Source organism: Maniola jurtina, chromosome 16 (assembly GCF_905333055.1).
Source record: "Maniola jurtina chromosome 16, ilManJurt1.1, whole genome shotgun sequence".
In the NCBI taxonomy this organism is placed as follows: domain Eukaryota; kingdom Metazoa; phylum Arthropoda; class Insecta; order Lepidoptera; family Nymphalidae; genus Maniola; species Maniola jurtina.
Genome location: NC_060044.1, coordinates 10,608,937 through 10,626,127, shown reverse-complemented (window position 1 = coordinate 10,626,127; position 17,191 = coordinate 10,608,937). Strand labels below are relative to the sequence as shown.

General features: G+C 35.8%; 1 protein-coding gene across 9 annotated transcripts; it reads left to right on the top strand.

Moving 5' to 3' along the window:
- The first annotated feature begins 84 nt into the window (after positions 1–84).
- LOC123873021 lies at positions 85–15,655 on the top strand. Of its 9 annotated transcripts, none has more exons than XM_045917668.1 (16): positions 85–288; positions 1,968–2,324; positions 2,947–3,078; positions 3,408–3,584; positions 4,470–4,778; positions 4,883–5,035; positions 5,144–5,269; positions 5,594–5,776; positions 8,092–8,418; positions 8,527–8,652; positions 9,223–9,354; positions 9,673–9,849; positions 11,701–11,883; positions 12,743–13,003; positions 13,940–14,123; positions 14,202–15,655. In XM_045917668.1, exons 1-16 carry the CDS (start codon positions 267–269, stop codon positions 15,172–15,174), a joined length of 3,822 nt encoding a protein of 1,273 aa, XP_045773624.1. In that variant the 5' UTR covers positions 85–266; the 3' UTR covers positions 15,175–15,655. The 9 variants fall into 9 exon arrangements, with proteins under 9 accessions (XP_045773624.1, XP_045773627.1, XP_045773625.1 ...); XM_045917671.1 differs by having other exon boundaries at positions 13,940–14,131; positions 14,276–15,655; XM_045917669.1 differs by having other exon boundaries at positions 12,743–12,922; positions 13,940–15,655.
- The last annotated feature ends 1,536 nt before the right edge of the window (positions 15,656–17,191 follow it).

Sequence of the window (17,191 nt, the reverse complement as noted above, 5' to 3'; positions counted from 1 at the left end):
TAGGATGAAATCAGACAAAATCTAGGGTAAAACAAAAATCGTAAGTGGAAACACTGGTATTTTAACAAGGTAAAACGTGTTCATTTGAGTTTCATTTGTTATTTCGAGATTTATACATAAGCCTACCCTAACCTACCCGCATTAAAAATAATATAAGGAAAATTATTTCTTTTTAATTACTTTTTGCCTAAAATACAACGAGACGACGGACGCGAAGGGTTCGTGGAAAGGAGTTGCACGAAGGAAAAAAAGTAGAAGACAGAAGAATGAGTGACTACGACGTGCAATGTAAGTAATTATTTCTTTACGTAAAGGTACCTACAGGTTGAAAAAATTTATTTGTAGAGATCGTATTATTAGCTCATAAACTACAAAGCTTTTCCTTACAGAGACAGTTTAGTCTCCGTAAAAGAAAGGTTCACATGTTGAGCTGTAAGGTTAAAATAAAGATTGAATGCAATCGCTCCGAGCGGCCATTTTGTTTTGGTGTTAGATACTGAAAACTATTGCACCATGAAACTTGGTTGTTATTTGTCACCAGATTAAAGCTTTTGTCGATTGCCGTGTTTAAGACTTCCGCCTACCGTCCCGTCCGAGTGAGTGATCCCGGGCACGCACCTTTAACTCTTCGGAGTTATGTGCGTCTTAAGGGCGCGCTTACATTTAAATCGAAAAATGCAAGTTTTCGAGCTCCAAATTAACTATCATAGGAAGACTTCTACATAATTGAATACATGTTTAAAATAAATCAATCTTTCGTATTGATAGTTAACGTAACATTTTTGCAAAAACTATTTTATTTATTTTGTAGTGATCGATCTCCCGCGCCTAGTTTTAATGAAAACAGTAACAGACTCAACTTTGAAGGCCTATATTTGTCCTTAGAAATCATCTGATTTACTGGAAAAAAAATATTTTAATATTAAAAATATAGTCCTATTGACACATAATGTACTAAAATGTGGATTTTTAATCACATTAACGAGTTAAAAAAAAAGAACTTTTGCCAATTTTTGCAAATTATACGGCTCGTTTAACACGATTTTTTGTATTGAGTAAGGCATAACTTCATTCAAAAATTTATGTGAAAATAAACTATGTTCTTTAACAAATTTATTTATGTAGTTTTGATAACAATCCATTTATTTGATCTAACATAAAAAAGACATCACTCCAAATTGCAATAAGTAGCCACGCAATAAACAAAATAGTCTTTTTAAATAATATGATACATTAATTAATTTCAATACGAAAAATTGGTATATTTTAAACATGTATTCAATTATGTGAAAGTTTTTCTATAATAAGATGATTATGGTTAAATGACGACTTTTTATTAAACTACAAGAGGATGCCAGCGACTTCGTCCGCGTGGATTTAGGTTTTTTAAGATCCCGTGGGAACTGTTTGATTTTCCGGGATAAAAAGTTGCCTATGTCAATTACAGGGATGCAAGCTACTCGCTACCAAATTTCATAAAAATCGGTTAGCAGATGGGTTTTTGGGAATCCCGTGGGAATTCTTTTATTTTCCCAGATAAAAAGTAGCCTATGTCCTTCCCCAGGATATAAGCTAACCCTGTACCTTTCGTCAGAATCGGTTAAACTGTTGAGCCGTGAAAACGTAGCAGATAGACAGACAGACACACTTTCGCATTTATAATATTATTAGTAATTAGTATGGATTACTAAATAGATTACACACACTAAATTTTGTAAAAACTATTTTGTTAAGATAATAAAGATTTATTAATTTATTATTATTATTATTAGATTGAAGATATAAGATGATAAGATAATATTATAAATAGACAGACAATCCTTCTCATTCTGAGATGACATCCGTTCTCAGTAGTGGGCCGGCGATGAATTGATCATGATGATTATGAGTACCAATCTAAGTGACGCCAGTTTCAGATAAAGAAGTTATCACTTCCATACAGTTTATTATGATTTCTGTGGTTTTAGGTACATCGCTGGCATCAGACGATGAAAGTGATATTTCTCTAAGTACTTCACATGGAAGTCATGAAGCGTCTCCATATGTGCTAAGAGAAAGTCCGGTTGACTCTCATGAGTCACACAGCGAAATTTTACCTGAATTGATCATAGAAGTAGAAAAGAAATTCTCACACGATGTACCAAAAGAAGTCTACGAAAAGTTAGAGAAATCAATGGTTAAACTCTACATAAAACATATTTTGAATATCGATGATGATACAATTTCTGTGGATTCAATAATGGAAAGATATTATGAAGCTGAGGCTAATTGTGATGATGGAATAAACATTGAAAGATCGGTTGAAGAAGAATTGGAAAGGCTAGGTGAGTCAATTGCTTAGTAATCATTTATCTAAGATACATTATGAATAAATGGACAATTCAAAGTACTGAAGTTTATTTATCTAAGCTTATCTGCCTTGTGATTCCGGATAAACATATGTTAATGTTTATGTGTGTGTATGTGATATGTGTATAATATGTAAAAATGTGTGTTATATAGAATAGAATAGAATAGAATAGATTTTTATTCAAGTAAACTTTTACAAGTGCTTTTGAATCGTCAAATAATTTACCACTGGTTCGGAATGCCGTTCCTACCGTATATTGAAGTAGCTTATGCCCACGACTTCGTCTGCGTGGACTACACAAACTTCAAACCTCTATTTTACCCCCTCTATTGATACTCTCTCTATTTGAATTGGATTTTCAAAAATCCTTTAAAGCGGATGTCTACGTCATAATAGTCTGCATGCCAAAAATTTTAGCCCAATCGGCCTAGTAGTTTGAGCTGTGCATTGATAGACCAGTCAGTCAGTCAGTCAATCAGTCAGTCAGTCAGTCAGTTTTTCTTTTATATATTTAGTTACATATATTTCATTCATACTTGCTTGATATTAATCCTTGATACTAAGATTATAATAATATGTTGTTGGTAATTTTGTAGATATACAAGACACTGATGATGGAAATGATGATTCCGAAAACAAAACAGATGAAGAAGAAAATAGTAATGCTTCGCCTGAAAAAGATGCCGAGCGAGACGTTACTCTTACTTACGATTTTCCAAGAAGTCCAGGTGAAATAGTATGAGCTTATTAAATTAATTCAGCCTTTTTCTATGCATAATATCTCCAAAAAATAAATCAGCAACTTCGCTGACATTTCAGTTGAAATGTCAGCGAAGTTGCTGATTTAGTTGAGTTGATTTCGTTGAAATCGGTCGAATAGTTGACTCGCTCCAATGAGCGAGCTATTCGAACTATGAGAACTATTCGACCGATTCCAACGAAATTTCGTACAAAGACAATTAGGTATATACCTATAATACTTTCATTTCGGAAATGAAAAGAGACAATAAGTGACGAACTTTTTTTAGATTGCGTGATTGAATACTGTTTATTTTAGGATTATCACCGATACCAGAAGTAACAGAATATTTTTCTCGAAGTTCTTCACATGAGAGTCTAAAGGGTCGAGAAACAGCTTCTCAAAGTTATTCACACGTGACTGAAGGAATTGTAGAAGTTAGCATTAATGGTTCTACTCGAGATGGAGCCTCGGATAGTCTTGAAAAAACTAAAGGTAGGTTTCACCCTACCTAGTAGCATCTAATGCTACTAAACTACGCTTTTTTATTTTGGTTTACTCAAACAGTTTATTGCGTATAAAATAGATATTCTCGCGACTACATCCGTGTGGATTTAGTTTTTTAAAAATCACGTAGAAACTCTTGAATTCCCCTGGCTAAAAACTATGTCTCTCTCCAGGTCTTTAACTAGATATCCATGCAAACAATCACGTCGATCCATTGCTCTGTTGTGACGTGATTAAAGAACAAACCAACAAACAAATATACCTACTTTCGCATTTATAATAAGAGTAATGGTATTAATTTTGAAGCCTCAATAGCTCAACGGATATAGGAGTGGACTGAATTCCGAAAGGTCGGTGGTTCAAACCCCATCCGTTGCACTATTGTCGTACCCACTCCTAGCACAAGCTTTACGCTTAGTTGGAGGGGAAAGGGGAATGTTAGTCGTGATTAAAATGGCTAATATTCTTTATTAAAAAAAAAGATGATTACTAAATTAGTTATCTCTACCAGGCAACCAATTATAAAATCTTATTTTATTTCTATGAGTTTTAATAATAAAAATACTAACAAAACACTACAGCTGTAATATTAACCTGGTCTTTTTTTAAATACTGTTGCACACGAACAGATGGAATATGGACTGGACGAAACTACAAGGTTTTTTTTATTCCTACGGTACCCTAAGGCTGAGATCTACAGAGCGTACTTTGACTTTGCGTTAAAACGAAACAACATTATACGGCTGGTATAAATCTGTCTCGTTTTAACTGAAACTTAAGTCAAAGCAAAGTCAAAGTGCGCTCTATAGATTTCAACCTAAGAAATCAAGATAACTACCGCACAGTATATAACTCTAGACAATTATTTCGTAGATGTAAGCAAAGAGAGCCACGAAATAGCAACTCCCGAAGCGATGAGACGTTGTCCAAGATCGAGACTAACTGATATTATCCCTATAAGAAGGAGAATAATATATGAAGACTTGCTCGAATTTACTCCTCCTAGTCAAGCGTGGGCATTGCCACACACTTCTTTTGAAAATACATCGGGTCGAGAAGATACCCCAGTCGCTCCTAATGAAGATGAAGATGCCCCAATCTCTCCTTGTGAGGACCGAGAAGTTTCTCCGTGTTTCCCGATCACAGGGCGAGCTAAAACTACTTCATATAATCTAATTGAAGGTAAACAAGGTTTTCTATGTTTATCTTTTTATTATATTAATCAACACTGATATTTATCCGTTGATACTAAGATTATACTTCATTATATTCTGGTAATATTGCAGATAGACAAGACACTGACCGTGGAAATGATGATGCTGAAAATAGAACAGGTGAAAAAGCAAATAGTGATGCTTTGCCTGAAACAGAAGACGAACGAGACGTTACATACCGTTACACAGGGCGAGCTAAAGCTACTTCATATAATCCAATTGAAGGTAAACAAGGTTTTCTATGTTTATCCTTTTATTATATTAATCAACACTGATATTTATCCGATTGATATTAAGATTGTTAACTACATTATATTCTTGGTAATTTTGCAGATAGACAAGACACTGACGGTGGAAATGATGATGCTGAAAATAGAACAGATGCAGAAGAAAATAGAAATGTTTTGCCTGTAATAGAAGTCGAACGAGACGTTATTTACCGTTTTGCAAAAATCCCAGGTGAAATAATAATGTGTGCTTCTACAATTCATTCATGCTTGATTTTTCTAGCGACTATATCCATGTGGATAAAAGTTTTGACAATTCCTGCGGGAACCTTTTCTTATTCCAGAATGAAGGTACACTATCTCCAAGAAATAAACGAGAGTCTTTGTTGCAATCGGACAAGTCAACCTCTCGACCGATTTCAACGAAATTTCGTACAAAATTACTTAAATTAATTTTTGGTGACAATATCCCTTATTTCATTCAAGGAATGAAATGAGACAATAAGTGACGAGCAATTTTGTTTTAAATTACTTTACTAGATACTGTTTATTTTAGGATTATCACCGATACCAGAAGTTAGCGAACATTTTTCTCAAATTTCTTCATATGAGGGTCAAAAAGGTCGAAAAACAGCGCTTCGAACTTATTTACGCATGACTGAAGGAGATGTGGAAGTTAGCATTAACGGCTCTACTCAAGCCGAGAGACGAGCCTCGGATGATCTTGCAAAAACTACAGGTAGGTTTCACCTGGCCCACCAGCATGCAAGCATTTCTTGCTACATAAGCGTTTTAAAGGGCGCACTTTTTTAAATTTAAAAGTTCATTGAATACAAAAAAAAACCGGCCAAGTGCGAGTCAGACTCGCACACTGAGGGTTCCGTACTTAGGTATTTTTTCCAACATTTTGCACGATAAATCGAAAACTATAATGCCTATGTCGCGCTTTGTGCGACAGGTAGGAATTTAGTAAAACGCGAAGACGGTTTGATACTTATAATTATAGTCAAACAATCTTACAAATAGGTTGTGTCTTATTGTGGAACTAAATAAACTTAATAGATAGCTCAGTCGGGAGCGGCCGTAGGTAACGCGCTACAATCACAGGGTAGTAAATTGAGAATCGCATACGCATGAAGATACGTTGACTGTCCGAAGGTAAATAACTGGCCTTGGTCAGACGCCGAGGGCAGACACGGGCTCGCAGAAGGCTCGCAGACGCGTCGGACTATCGACGAATGCTCGGGCGGCGCTGCGGTGCGGCGGCTCAGCGGTGCGGCTCAGTGCTTATGCGTAGGCTACTTGACAGCAGTGTGTAGCGTGGCTTGTGTAGACGATACGAAGTCGGTAGACACTTCGCCGGTGTGGTAGCAGTCAGGTTAATGGCAGAGCTTCAGTGTAACTGTTAGAGCTTCCTGGTAGAAGGAACCCTGGAATCGAGAGAGGCAATCTTAAATGATATGCTCAAACTCTCGTTCCATAACTTTAGGCGGGCCTTGGGTCGTCTGAGCCAAGTGCAGGTCGTATATAAAAGTGATGGAACGAGTTCACAGTTTCTGTTAGTAAATATCTTATCGCAAGGGTTAGGTTAAACGAGTACAAAACAATTAGCCTAAACTTATAATTTAATAATATCACAGTTACCAACCTTAATCCAGGGTTACACAGAATTCACTACACTTATTTATTACTTTCACTTCACTCCTGCGTAGTGATTGCAGGTAATAGAAATTAGGAATGTCCCTGAACTAGGAGGATTGCTTATTTATATTAAACTTAGCTGAAATAAGGTGTAGTCTCGAGTGTTCTGGATACAGGAAATGTTATTAGTTTGTCGGGAAAGTTTCCAGAATGAAAGACTATTGATCGACAGATGTCGCTAGCGTATATGATTAATTAAATAGTCTTGACAGATTATTTTAAAATGGAAAGCTATCTGTCGTTAGAGGTCGCTAATTTGTATGAGTAGTTTTATTTTAAAGAATGTTCTAGAAAAACTGTCATTGTTTGATTAGTCTATGTAAACTATTCTCCGACAGATGGCACTGGATGTTAATCAGTGTTGACGTTGACGTCTGTCAATGTCAGAAATTCTTTGCCCTAGTAATGTATTATGCGACCGCTAGATGTCGTTCGTAATTGTTTATTACAATTCCGTGATTCGATTTTTTACGAATCACTACACCTAAAAATAAATAAAAATCTGTTTTAGAATGTACAGGTAAATCTCTTTCATATGATACCCCATTTGGTATAGTTATCTTTCTTTGGAAATTGAAACATATTTAAATTTTTTTGAAATGATGTAACCACAAATTTACAGTTTACAGATTTATTCCTGTACTTGTGCTATGAGACCTACCTACCTACCAAATTTCATGATTCTACGTCAACGGGAAGTAGCCTATAGGTTTCTTGACAGACACGACGGACAGACAAACAAAAGACAAACAAAGTGATCCTATAAGGGTTCCGTTTTTCCTTTTGACGTACGGAACCCTAAAAAGGTATTCACGTGACTTCTTCCGCGTGGATTTAGGTTTTTAAAAATCCAGTGGGAACTCTTTGACTTTACTGGATAAAAAGTATATCTCTCTCCAGGTCTTTAACTTGATATCCACGAAGAAATATTGTTGAGCCGTTGCTCTGTTGCAGCGTGATGAAAGGACAAACCAACTAATAAATACACTTTGGCATTTATAATAGAAATAGTAATATAAATAAAAAAGAGATCTCTATTAGACAACCCAAATAATTAATTACCACCATTAAATCATCTTACAAATCCAACAATTGCCAATCAAAAAGTGTACAATAGTACCTACTGAAGGTAAACAAGGTTCTTCATGTTTACTACATGTGTACCTAATTTGATTAAATTATTATTATTTGACTTTGACTAATACTAACTTAGTTTCTTAAATGTCTGTGATACGCAAACAGATGCAAGATGGACTGGTCAAAAAAACTACAAGGAATTTTTGTTCCTACGGGACCCTAAAAATCAAACTAACTACTGCCAATATACTACTTAGACACAAATTTATTTTATAGATGCAAGCCAAGAGAGCGAAGTTACAGCAACACCTGAAGCGATGAGACGTCGTCGAAGCTCAAAACAAACCGAAATTTCTTCTATAAAAAGAACTTCAGATGAAAACTTGCATGAATTAACTTCTCCTTCTAAAGCGTTGAGGATGTCACTCATAGAATCTGCTCAAGAATCTGTTTCTTTTGAAAATACAACGAGTCGAGAAGATGCCCCCATCTCACCGAATGATAACGAAGATATCCCAATCTCTCCCTGTGAGGATCAAGCAGTTTCTCCGTGTTTCCCCATCACAGGGCGAGCTAAAGCTATATCATTTAATCCAATTGAAGGTAAACAAGGTTTTCTTTGTTTATCTTCTTATTACATTAATTAATACTAATATTTATCCGATTGATACTAAGATTGTTAAGTACATTATATTCTTGGTAATTTTGCAGATAGAAAAGATACTGATTGTGAAAATGATGATGCTGAAAATGGAACACATGAAAAAGAAAAGACTGATGCTTTGCCTGAAACAGAAGTCGAACGAGACGATATTTACCGTTTTGCAAGAATCCCAGGTGAAATAATATTGTGTGCTTCTACAATTCATTCATACTTGCTTTTTCTAGCGACTATATCCATGTGTATTAAAGTTTTGAAAATTCCTGCGGGATTCTAAATTTTAAAATGAAGGATTAACAGGGCTCTCTCCGTCACTCGTTTCCACTCGTTTCATACAATCGTAGTTCCAATTTCATTTGAATATTAAGCAACCTAAGTCCATGAAATTTTGCAGACATATTCTAGAAACTAATATCTGTGTCTAAAAGTAGCATAAAAAGTAGCCTATGTCCTTCCCCAGGATATAAGCTAACCCTGTACCAAATTTCGTCAGAATCGGTTAAACTGTTGAGCCGTGAGAACGTAGCAGACAGACAGACAGACAGACACACTTTCGCATTTATAATATTATTAGTAATTAGTATGGATTACTAAATAGATTACACACACTAAATTTTGTAAAAACTATTTTGTTAAGATAAAAAGATTTATTAATTTATTATTATTATTATTAGATTGAAGATATAAGATGATAAGATAATATTATAAAATAGACAGACAATCCTATGTTGTTGGTAATTTTGTAGATATACAAGACACTGATGATGGAAATGATGATTCCGAAAACAAAACAGATGAAGAAGAAAATAGTAATGCTTCGCCTGAAAAAGATGCCGAGCGAGACGTTACTCTTACTTACGATTTTCCAAGAAGTCCAGGTGAAATAGTATGAGCTTATTAAATTAATTCAGCCTTTTTCTATGCATACTATCTCCAAAAAAATAAATCAGCAACTTCGCTGACATTTCAGTTGAAATGTCAGCGAAGTTGCTGATTTAGTTGAGTTGATGTAGAGCTGAAATCGGTCGAATAGTTGACTCGCTCCATTGAACGAGTCAACTTTTCGACCGATTCCAACGAAATTTCGTACAAAGACAATTAGGTATATACCTATAATACTTTCATTTCGGAAATGAAAGGAGACAATAAGTGACGAGCTTTTTTTAGATTGCGTGATTAAATAATGTTTATTTTAGGATTATCACCGATACCAGAAGTAACAGAATATTTTTCTCGAAGTTCTTCACATGAGAGTCTAAAGGGTCGAGAAACAGCTTCTCAAAGTTATTCACACGTGACTGAAGGAGTTGTAGAAGTTAGCATTAACGGTTCTACTCGAGATGGAGCCTCGGATAGTCTTGCAAAAACAAAAGGTAGGTTTCACCCTACCTAGTAGCATCTAATGCTACTAAGTCTATACGAAACTACGCTTTTTTATTTTGGTTTACTCAAACAGTTTATTGCGTATAAAATAGATATTCTCGCGACTACATCCGTGTGGATTTAGTTTTTTAAAAATCACGTGGAAACTCTTGAATTCCCCTGGCTAAAAACTATGTCTCTCTCCAGGTCTTTAACTAGATATCCATGCAAACAATCACGTCGATCCATTACTCTGTTGTGACGTGATTAAAGAACAAACCAACAAACAAATATACTTACTTTCGCATTTATAATAAGAGTAATGGTATTATTTTGAAGCCTCAATAGCTTAACGGATATAGGAGTGGACTGAATCCCGAAAGGTCGGTGGTTCAAACCCCAGCCGTTGCACTATTGTCGTACTCACTCCTAGCACAAGCTTTACGCTTAGTTGGAGGGAAAGGGGAATGTTAGTCGTGATTAAAATGGCTAATATTCTTTATAAAAATAAAGGTGATTACTTAATTAGTTATCTCTACCAGGCAACCAATTATAAGATCTTATTTTATTTCTATGAGTTTTAATAATAAAAATACTAACAAAACACTACAGCTGCAATATTAACCTGGTCTTTTTTTTAAATACTGTTGCACACGAACAGATGGAATATGGACTGGACAAAACTACAAGGTCTTTTTTTTCAAGAAATAAACGAAAATCTTTGTTGCAATCGGCCAAGTCAACCACTCGACCGATTTCAAAGAAATTTCGTACAAAATTAAATTACTTTTTGGAGACAATATATAAGACAATATAAAACTTTCATTCAAGGAATGAATCAAGACTATAAGTGATGATCAATTTAAAAAAAAATTCAAAAGAAAAATAAAACCGACTTCAAAAACCACTAACACTAAATAGTAAAAAATCATTTTTGTTTCTACAAATAAACGAGAATCTTTGTTGCAATCGGCCAAGTCAACCACTCGACCGATTTCAACGAAATTTCGAATAAAATTAAGGGCGCGCTTACATTTAAACCAAAAAATGCGAGTTTTCGAGCTCCAAATTAACCATCATAGAAAAGACTCCCACATAATTGAATACATGTTTAAAATAAATCGATCTTTTTTGTATTGACAGATAATGTAATATTTTTGCGAAAACTATTTTATTAATTTTGTAGTTACCAATCTCCCGCGCCTAGTTTTGATGAAAACAGTATCAGACTCAACTTTGAAGCCCTAAATCTGTCCTTAGAGATCATCTGATTTACTGGAAAAAAATATTTAAATATTATAAATATAGTCTTATTGACACATAATGAACTAAAATATGGATTTTTAATTACGTTAATGAGTAAAAAAAAAGAATTGTTGCCAATTTTTGCAAATTATATGGCTAGTTTAACACAATTTTTTGTATTGAATAAAGCATAATTTATTAAAAAATTTATGTGAAAATAAACTATGTTCTTTAATGAATCTATTTATGTAGTTTTGGTAACAATCCATTTATTTGATCTAACATAAAAATAATAATAAACATCAGCATGCAATAAGCGTGGCTGCTTATTGCAATTTGGAGTCTTTAAAAATAGTCAAAATAGTCTTTTTAAATATGATCCATTAAATATCAATACGAAAAATTGGTTTATTTTAAACATGCATTCAATTATGTGATAGATTTTCTTACTATGGTAAATTTAGCACTTGAAATCTTAAATTTTTTGCTTTTGTGTAAGCGTGGCCTTAAATTAATTTTTGGACACAATGTACCTACTTTCATTCAAGAAATAAAACGAGACAATAAGTGACGGACAATTTTTTTTAAATGACATGACAGGATATTGCTTGTTTTAGGATTATCGCCGATATCAGAAGTAAGCGAACATTTTTCTCGAATGTTTTCACGTGAGGGTCAAAAAAGTCGAGAAACAGCGCCTCGAACTTATTTACGCGAGACTGAAGAAGATGTGGAAGTTAGCATTAACGACTCTACTCAAGCCGAGAGACGAGCCTCAGATAATCTTGCAAAAACTACAGGTATATTTCACCCGGCCCACCAGCATGCAAGCATTTCTTGCTACATATATAATTATTATAATAGCAAGATTTTTTAATAAATCCTACTATTTAAATCATAAGAAAGCTTGGGAATGAATTGCCAGCTCTGATAGTTGTAATAGTTTAAGTTACTTTGTTAAAGCCTCGATGACACGGGGCGAGTTTACAAGCTGCTAGCGAACTCGCTGCCTTGTAACTTGTAAACTCGCCACGTGTCATCGAGCTTTTTCACAATCTGCTTTTGATTATCAGATTGTAAAAACGCTCCTTGAAAAATAGAAAGCCGGGCTAATTTACTCGCCATTCGCTGGCGTGTTGGCCTGTAAGCTAGTTAACTAGCCACGTGTTATCATCACTACTAGTAAACTAGTTGCGAGCATCTGCGTTTTGGCAGTTACAGCTAAAGTTCCAACACGCTAGCTAGTTGGCTACTGAACGAGTGGAATGTTTTGTGTGTCATCGACACTCGCTTACTTGCTCACTCGCTAGCTTTTAAACTCGCCGACTAGCAGCTCGTAAATTAGCCCAGTGTCATCGAGCCTTAAGTGGTGATAGTAAAAAGAATACTCTGATGAGTTTGCTGTGGGCTCTCTCCCTGGGCGAGTTGGAAGCCCTCGTAGCTTTAGTTTAACTATTTATCTTACATCATCTTGCAAATCCAACCATTGACAATCAAATAGTGTACAATAGTACCTACTTTGAAAAATAATATTATTTTACTTTGTGTGTTTTCTTGCCCCTAAGATTCCTTGTCTTCCTTCCTTCTTGAAGTCCTTGTCTTCAAGGATCCTACCCTTAAAGATCAAGATAATATATTACTTAGACAATTATTTTGTAGATGCAAGCCCAGAGAGCGACAAAACAGCAACTCCTGAAGCGATGAGACGTCAGCGAAGTTCAACACTTACCGAGATTTCTCCTAAAAGAAGGACTATACAAAGGACACTCGTAGAAACATCTAAAGAATCTGTTTCTTCTGAAAATACAACAGGTCGAGAAGATGTCCCAATCTCTCTTTGTGAGGATCGAGAAGTTTCTCCGTGTTTCCCAGTTACAGGGCGAGCTAAATCTACTCCATATCTAACTGAAAGTAAACAAGGTTCTCCATGTTTTAAATCAGACTCGCGCACTGAGGGTTCCGTTCTTATTTTTTTTTATATATACGTAGTCTTACCTTTTCGTCATTTTGCACGATGAATAGAAATCTATTAGATATACATAAAAATAAATAAAAATCTGTTTTAGAATGAACCGGTAAAGTTCTTTCATATGATACCTCACTTGGTATATTAAACTTTCTTTGAAAGTTGAAAATACTAATTTTATTTCTTCACTAGCTGACGCCCGCGACTTCGTCCGCGTGGATTTAGGTTTTTCAAAATCCCGTGGGAACTCTTTGGTTTTCCGGGATAAAAAGTGGCCTATGTGCTAATCCAGGATATTATCTATCTCCATTCCGAATTTCAGCCAAATCCGTCCAGTAATTTTTGCGTGAAGGAGTAACAAACATACACACACACACACACACACACACACACACGCACACACACACACATACAAACTTTCGCCTTTATAATATTAAGTGTGATGACCACATTTTAATTTTTTTTTTTGTGATGTAACCACAAATTCACGGTTTTTGGATTTTTTTTCCTTATGTGTGCTATAAGACCTACCGACCTGCCTTTCATGATTCTAGGTCAACGGGAAGTACCTACCCTATAGGTTTCTCGAGAGGAACGACAGACAGATAGACAACGAAGTAACCCTATAAGGGTTCCTTTTTACCTTTTAAGTTACGGAATCCTAAAAACTTGAACAAAAGCAATATTTTGATATTTTGATATAAATATTAAAAAACAGAATAGAGATGTGCCCAATTTCATCGGTCTGGTAGATTTGGAGCAAGTTAGCTGTAACAGACAGACTTAAGAGTGATCCCAGACGGGTCCCGTTTTTCATTTGGACGTAGGGATTCCCAAAAAATCTAGTTTAATACCGCATTAAGTTATATAGAAATTTATTTATTTTACAGATGCAAGCAAAGCAAGCTCTGACGCCCAAACTCCTGAAGTGGTAAGACGTCGACGGAGTTTTAAAGTGACGGACATTATCGCAGTAAAAAAAACTAAATATGACGACTTACACCACTTTACTCCTCCTACTCCTCGAGACTCGAGGACAATACACGCAGAAAGTATTGAAGAGGACACTTTTGAATTTTTAGGCCGACCAGTTCCACCTACTCGAGTATCAAGGCCGGTAAACTTAGAAAACAATCAAGATGATCCTTTTATATTTACAGCGGATCCAGATGACCCTTTCTCTCCATATAAGAGTCGACGTAGTGTTTCACACTCACCATATAAAGGCCGACCAGTTCCACCTACTCGAGTATCAAGGCCGGTAAACTTAGAAAACAATCAAGATGATCCTTTTATATTTACAGCGGATCCAGATGACCCTTTCTCTCCATATAAGAGTCGACGTAGTGTTTCACACTCACCATATAAAGGCCGACCAGTTCCACCTACTCGAGTATCAAGGCCGGTAAACTTAGAAAACAATCAAGATGATCCTTTTATATTTACAACGGATCCAGATGACCCTTTCTCTCCATATAAGAGTCGACGTAGTGTTTCACACTCACCATATAAAGGCCGACCACCTACTCGAGTATCAAGGCCGGTAAACTTAGAAAGCAATCAAGATGATCCTTTTATATTTACAACGGATCCAGATGACCCTTTCTCTCGATATAAGAGTCGACGTAGTGTTTCACACTCACCATATAAAGGCCGACCACCTACTCGAGTATCAAGGCCGGTAAACTTAGAAAGCAATCAAGATGATCCTTTTATATTAACAGCGGATCCAGATCGCCCTTTCTCTCCATATAAGAGTCGATGTAGTGTTTCACACTCACCATATAAAGGTCGATCAGGTGTCCCAGTCTCTCGAAGTGAGGGTCGAGATGTTCCATCCTCTTCAAATGTGGGTGGAGATATCTCGGGACGGGACGTAAGACGGGAAATTTCTCGACCAACTTTTACTCCAATAGCCAGCACATCTTCGACATCTTCGCCAAGAGAGAATCCTTTGCCAGAATTGATAATAGAAGTAGAAAAAAAACATGTCAACGACGAATCAGAAGAATTTTATAAAGATTTAGAGAGAATGATGGTAAAAGTCTACCTAAAGTATATTTTGGAAGATGATGACATAGACTCTGATGATTCTGATGTGCAGAAATACAATTCCCTTATATAGTCGAGTATCTATTAAAGCAAAAATATCACACCTGCTGGTGAGTGATGCAGTTATGCGAATAGGTTTAAAGAATAAATACATAAGATGAATATAAATAAAAGTAATAAAGAACTAGATTCACGTGATTAATTGAATTAAGCCCGACTATTTTTGAACCCATTACGGGATCCTTTTTCAAAGGACCTCCGCTCAATTCATTCTCTAACTTCAGTATAAGATTTTACTTCTCACCAATTTTCATAATACAGTCTGTACAAAAGTGAAACAAAATAACGTGAAAGTAAAATGGATATACAAATTCTTGATTTAATGTCAAAAATTCAGTACCGTTGATTTTAATTTCGCAACGTTTCTGCTTGGAGCATTGGCTGTATATATACTCGTATGTATAAACTTAAGCATTAAATAAAGTGAATAAGGACCATTATACTTTAACGCTTAAGTGTTTCGACTCTTAAATACTAACCAACCTTGGTGAGAAGTAAAATCTTATCCCAAACAAAAACATTTCATGTGAAAAATAAGGGTCAGTTTCTATCAAAAAGTTTCGGCCATTAAAAGTAGTGATATCAAAAATTATGGCCAGTTCTTTGCTAGTCTCGGTAAATGGAACCATACAGTTTTATATGGTGTATCTTCTTCGACCACCTTCAAGCTGTCATCGTATTCATAGTGATCCTGTTAAAATGTGTTTAAATAATTTATGTCTTAATTAATAACGCCGCAATTTGAAGCTCATTTGGATTGGCAATGGTTTTCTTGTTTTCAGCTTGACAACATTTTTGTACTACTTTGAATTTTGCCAAGAAAACCATTGCCAGTTCCAAATGAGCTTCAAGCTTGGTGGCCGGGCGGTAAGTCGCGCGGCCACCAAGCGGTCAGTTGCAATTTTTCACAACAAGCCGCGTGGCCCACTGTTGGTAATAAAGCAAAATAACGTCATCATCAGACAACTGTACTAAATATACGCGACCGCGGCCGCGGTGGTGTGTGACTGGCCTTATTTTGTTGCCTTTGTTTTATTGTTAGTATTAGTATTTTTAAGTTTTTAAATCATAAGTCGTAATTTTATCGTTATATTAAGTATATATATTTATTAAAATTATTTTCCTTAATCGAACTTTTTAATGACTTGTTTCTTTTTTATTCAGCGATTTTATAGTCGACTATCGGTCCCATCCCTGCTTCGCTCGCGTGGTATTTCTGAAAATTCTTTCTTAGTATGGGTCTTACCCACATGCAAAGAATAAATATGAATTTTCTTGACCTAGCGGCTTGAACGTTGATATTTTTTCAGTTAGTCAATTTATTCTTTTATGATTTAGTGTTCTGTAAACTATAGCTATGGAACGATGTCTGATTTAATTGAATAACTAAAGAGTTTCATGACATAGTAACCTAAGATAACGAGGAATGTATAGTACGCGACTGGTTGAGATGGCAATCGGGGTATCAGGTGGGAGGACGCCCCGCACACCCACACGTCACCCGCACTCATCCTCAGCCGGTTAACGTGTGGACTGTGCGGGTGTGCAGGGCGTCCCAACCCCGGTTGCCATCTCAACCTGTCACGCACTATACCCCTAACTTTTCGGAGTTATATGCTTTTTAAGAAATAAAAACATCGTGAGGAAACTGAGAGCTCTCCATAATATTCTCAAAGATGTGTGAAGTCTGCCAATCCGCACTTGGCCAGCGTGGTGTGCGGTCTATGGCCAAACCTTTCTGAATCTGAAAAGACAACCGTGTTCAGTAGTGAACTGGCGCAATAGTTTGCTGCTGCTGATGATGATGATGATTATGAATAAACAAGAAAAAGTGAAAACCTATTTAAACAACTTTACAACTATCTAAATTGCAATTTGCTCAGTGAACTTCTAAACTATCATAGAAACGGTCATCATAGTAGTAAAGTTGGACTCTTGGATTCATCGTTAGTTACAAATTCGCCGGAGTTGGAATCCAATCTCCCTAACAACCTCACAGAGGACTCTCCGTCATTCGCTCGATACAAACG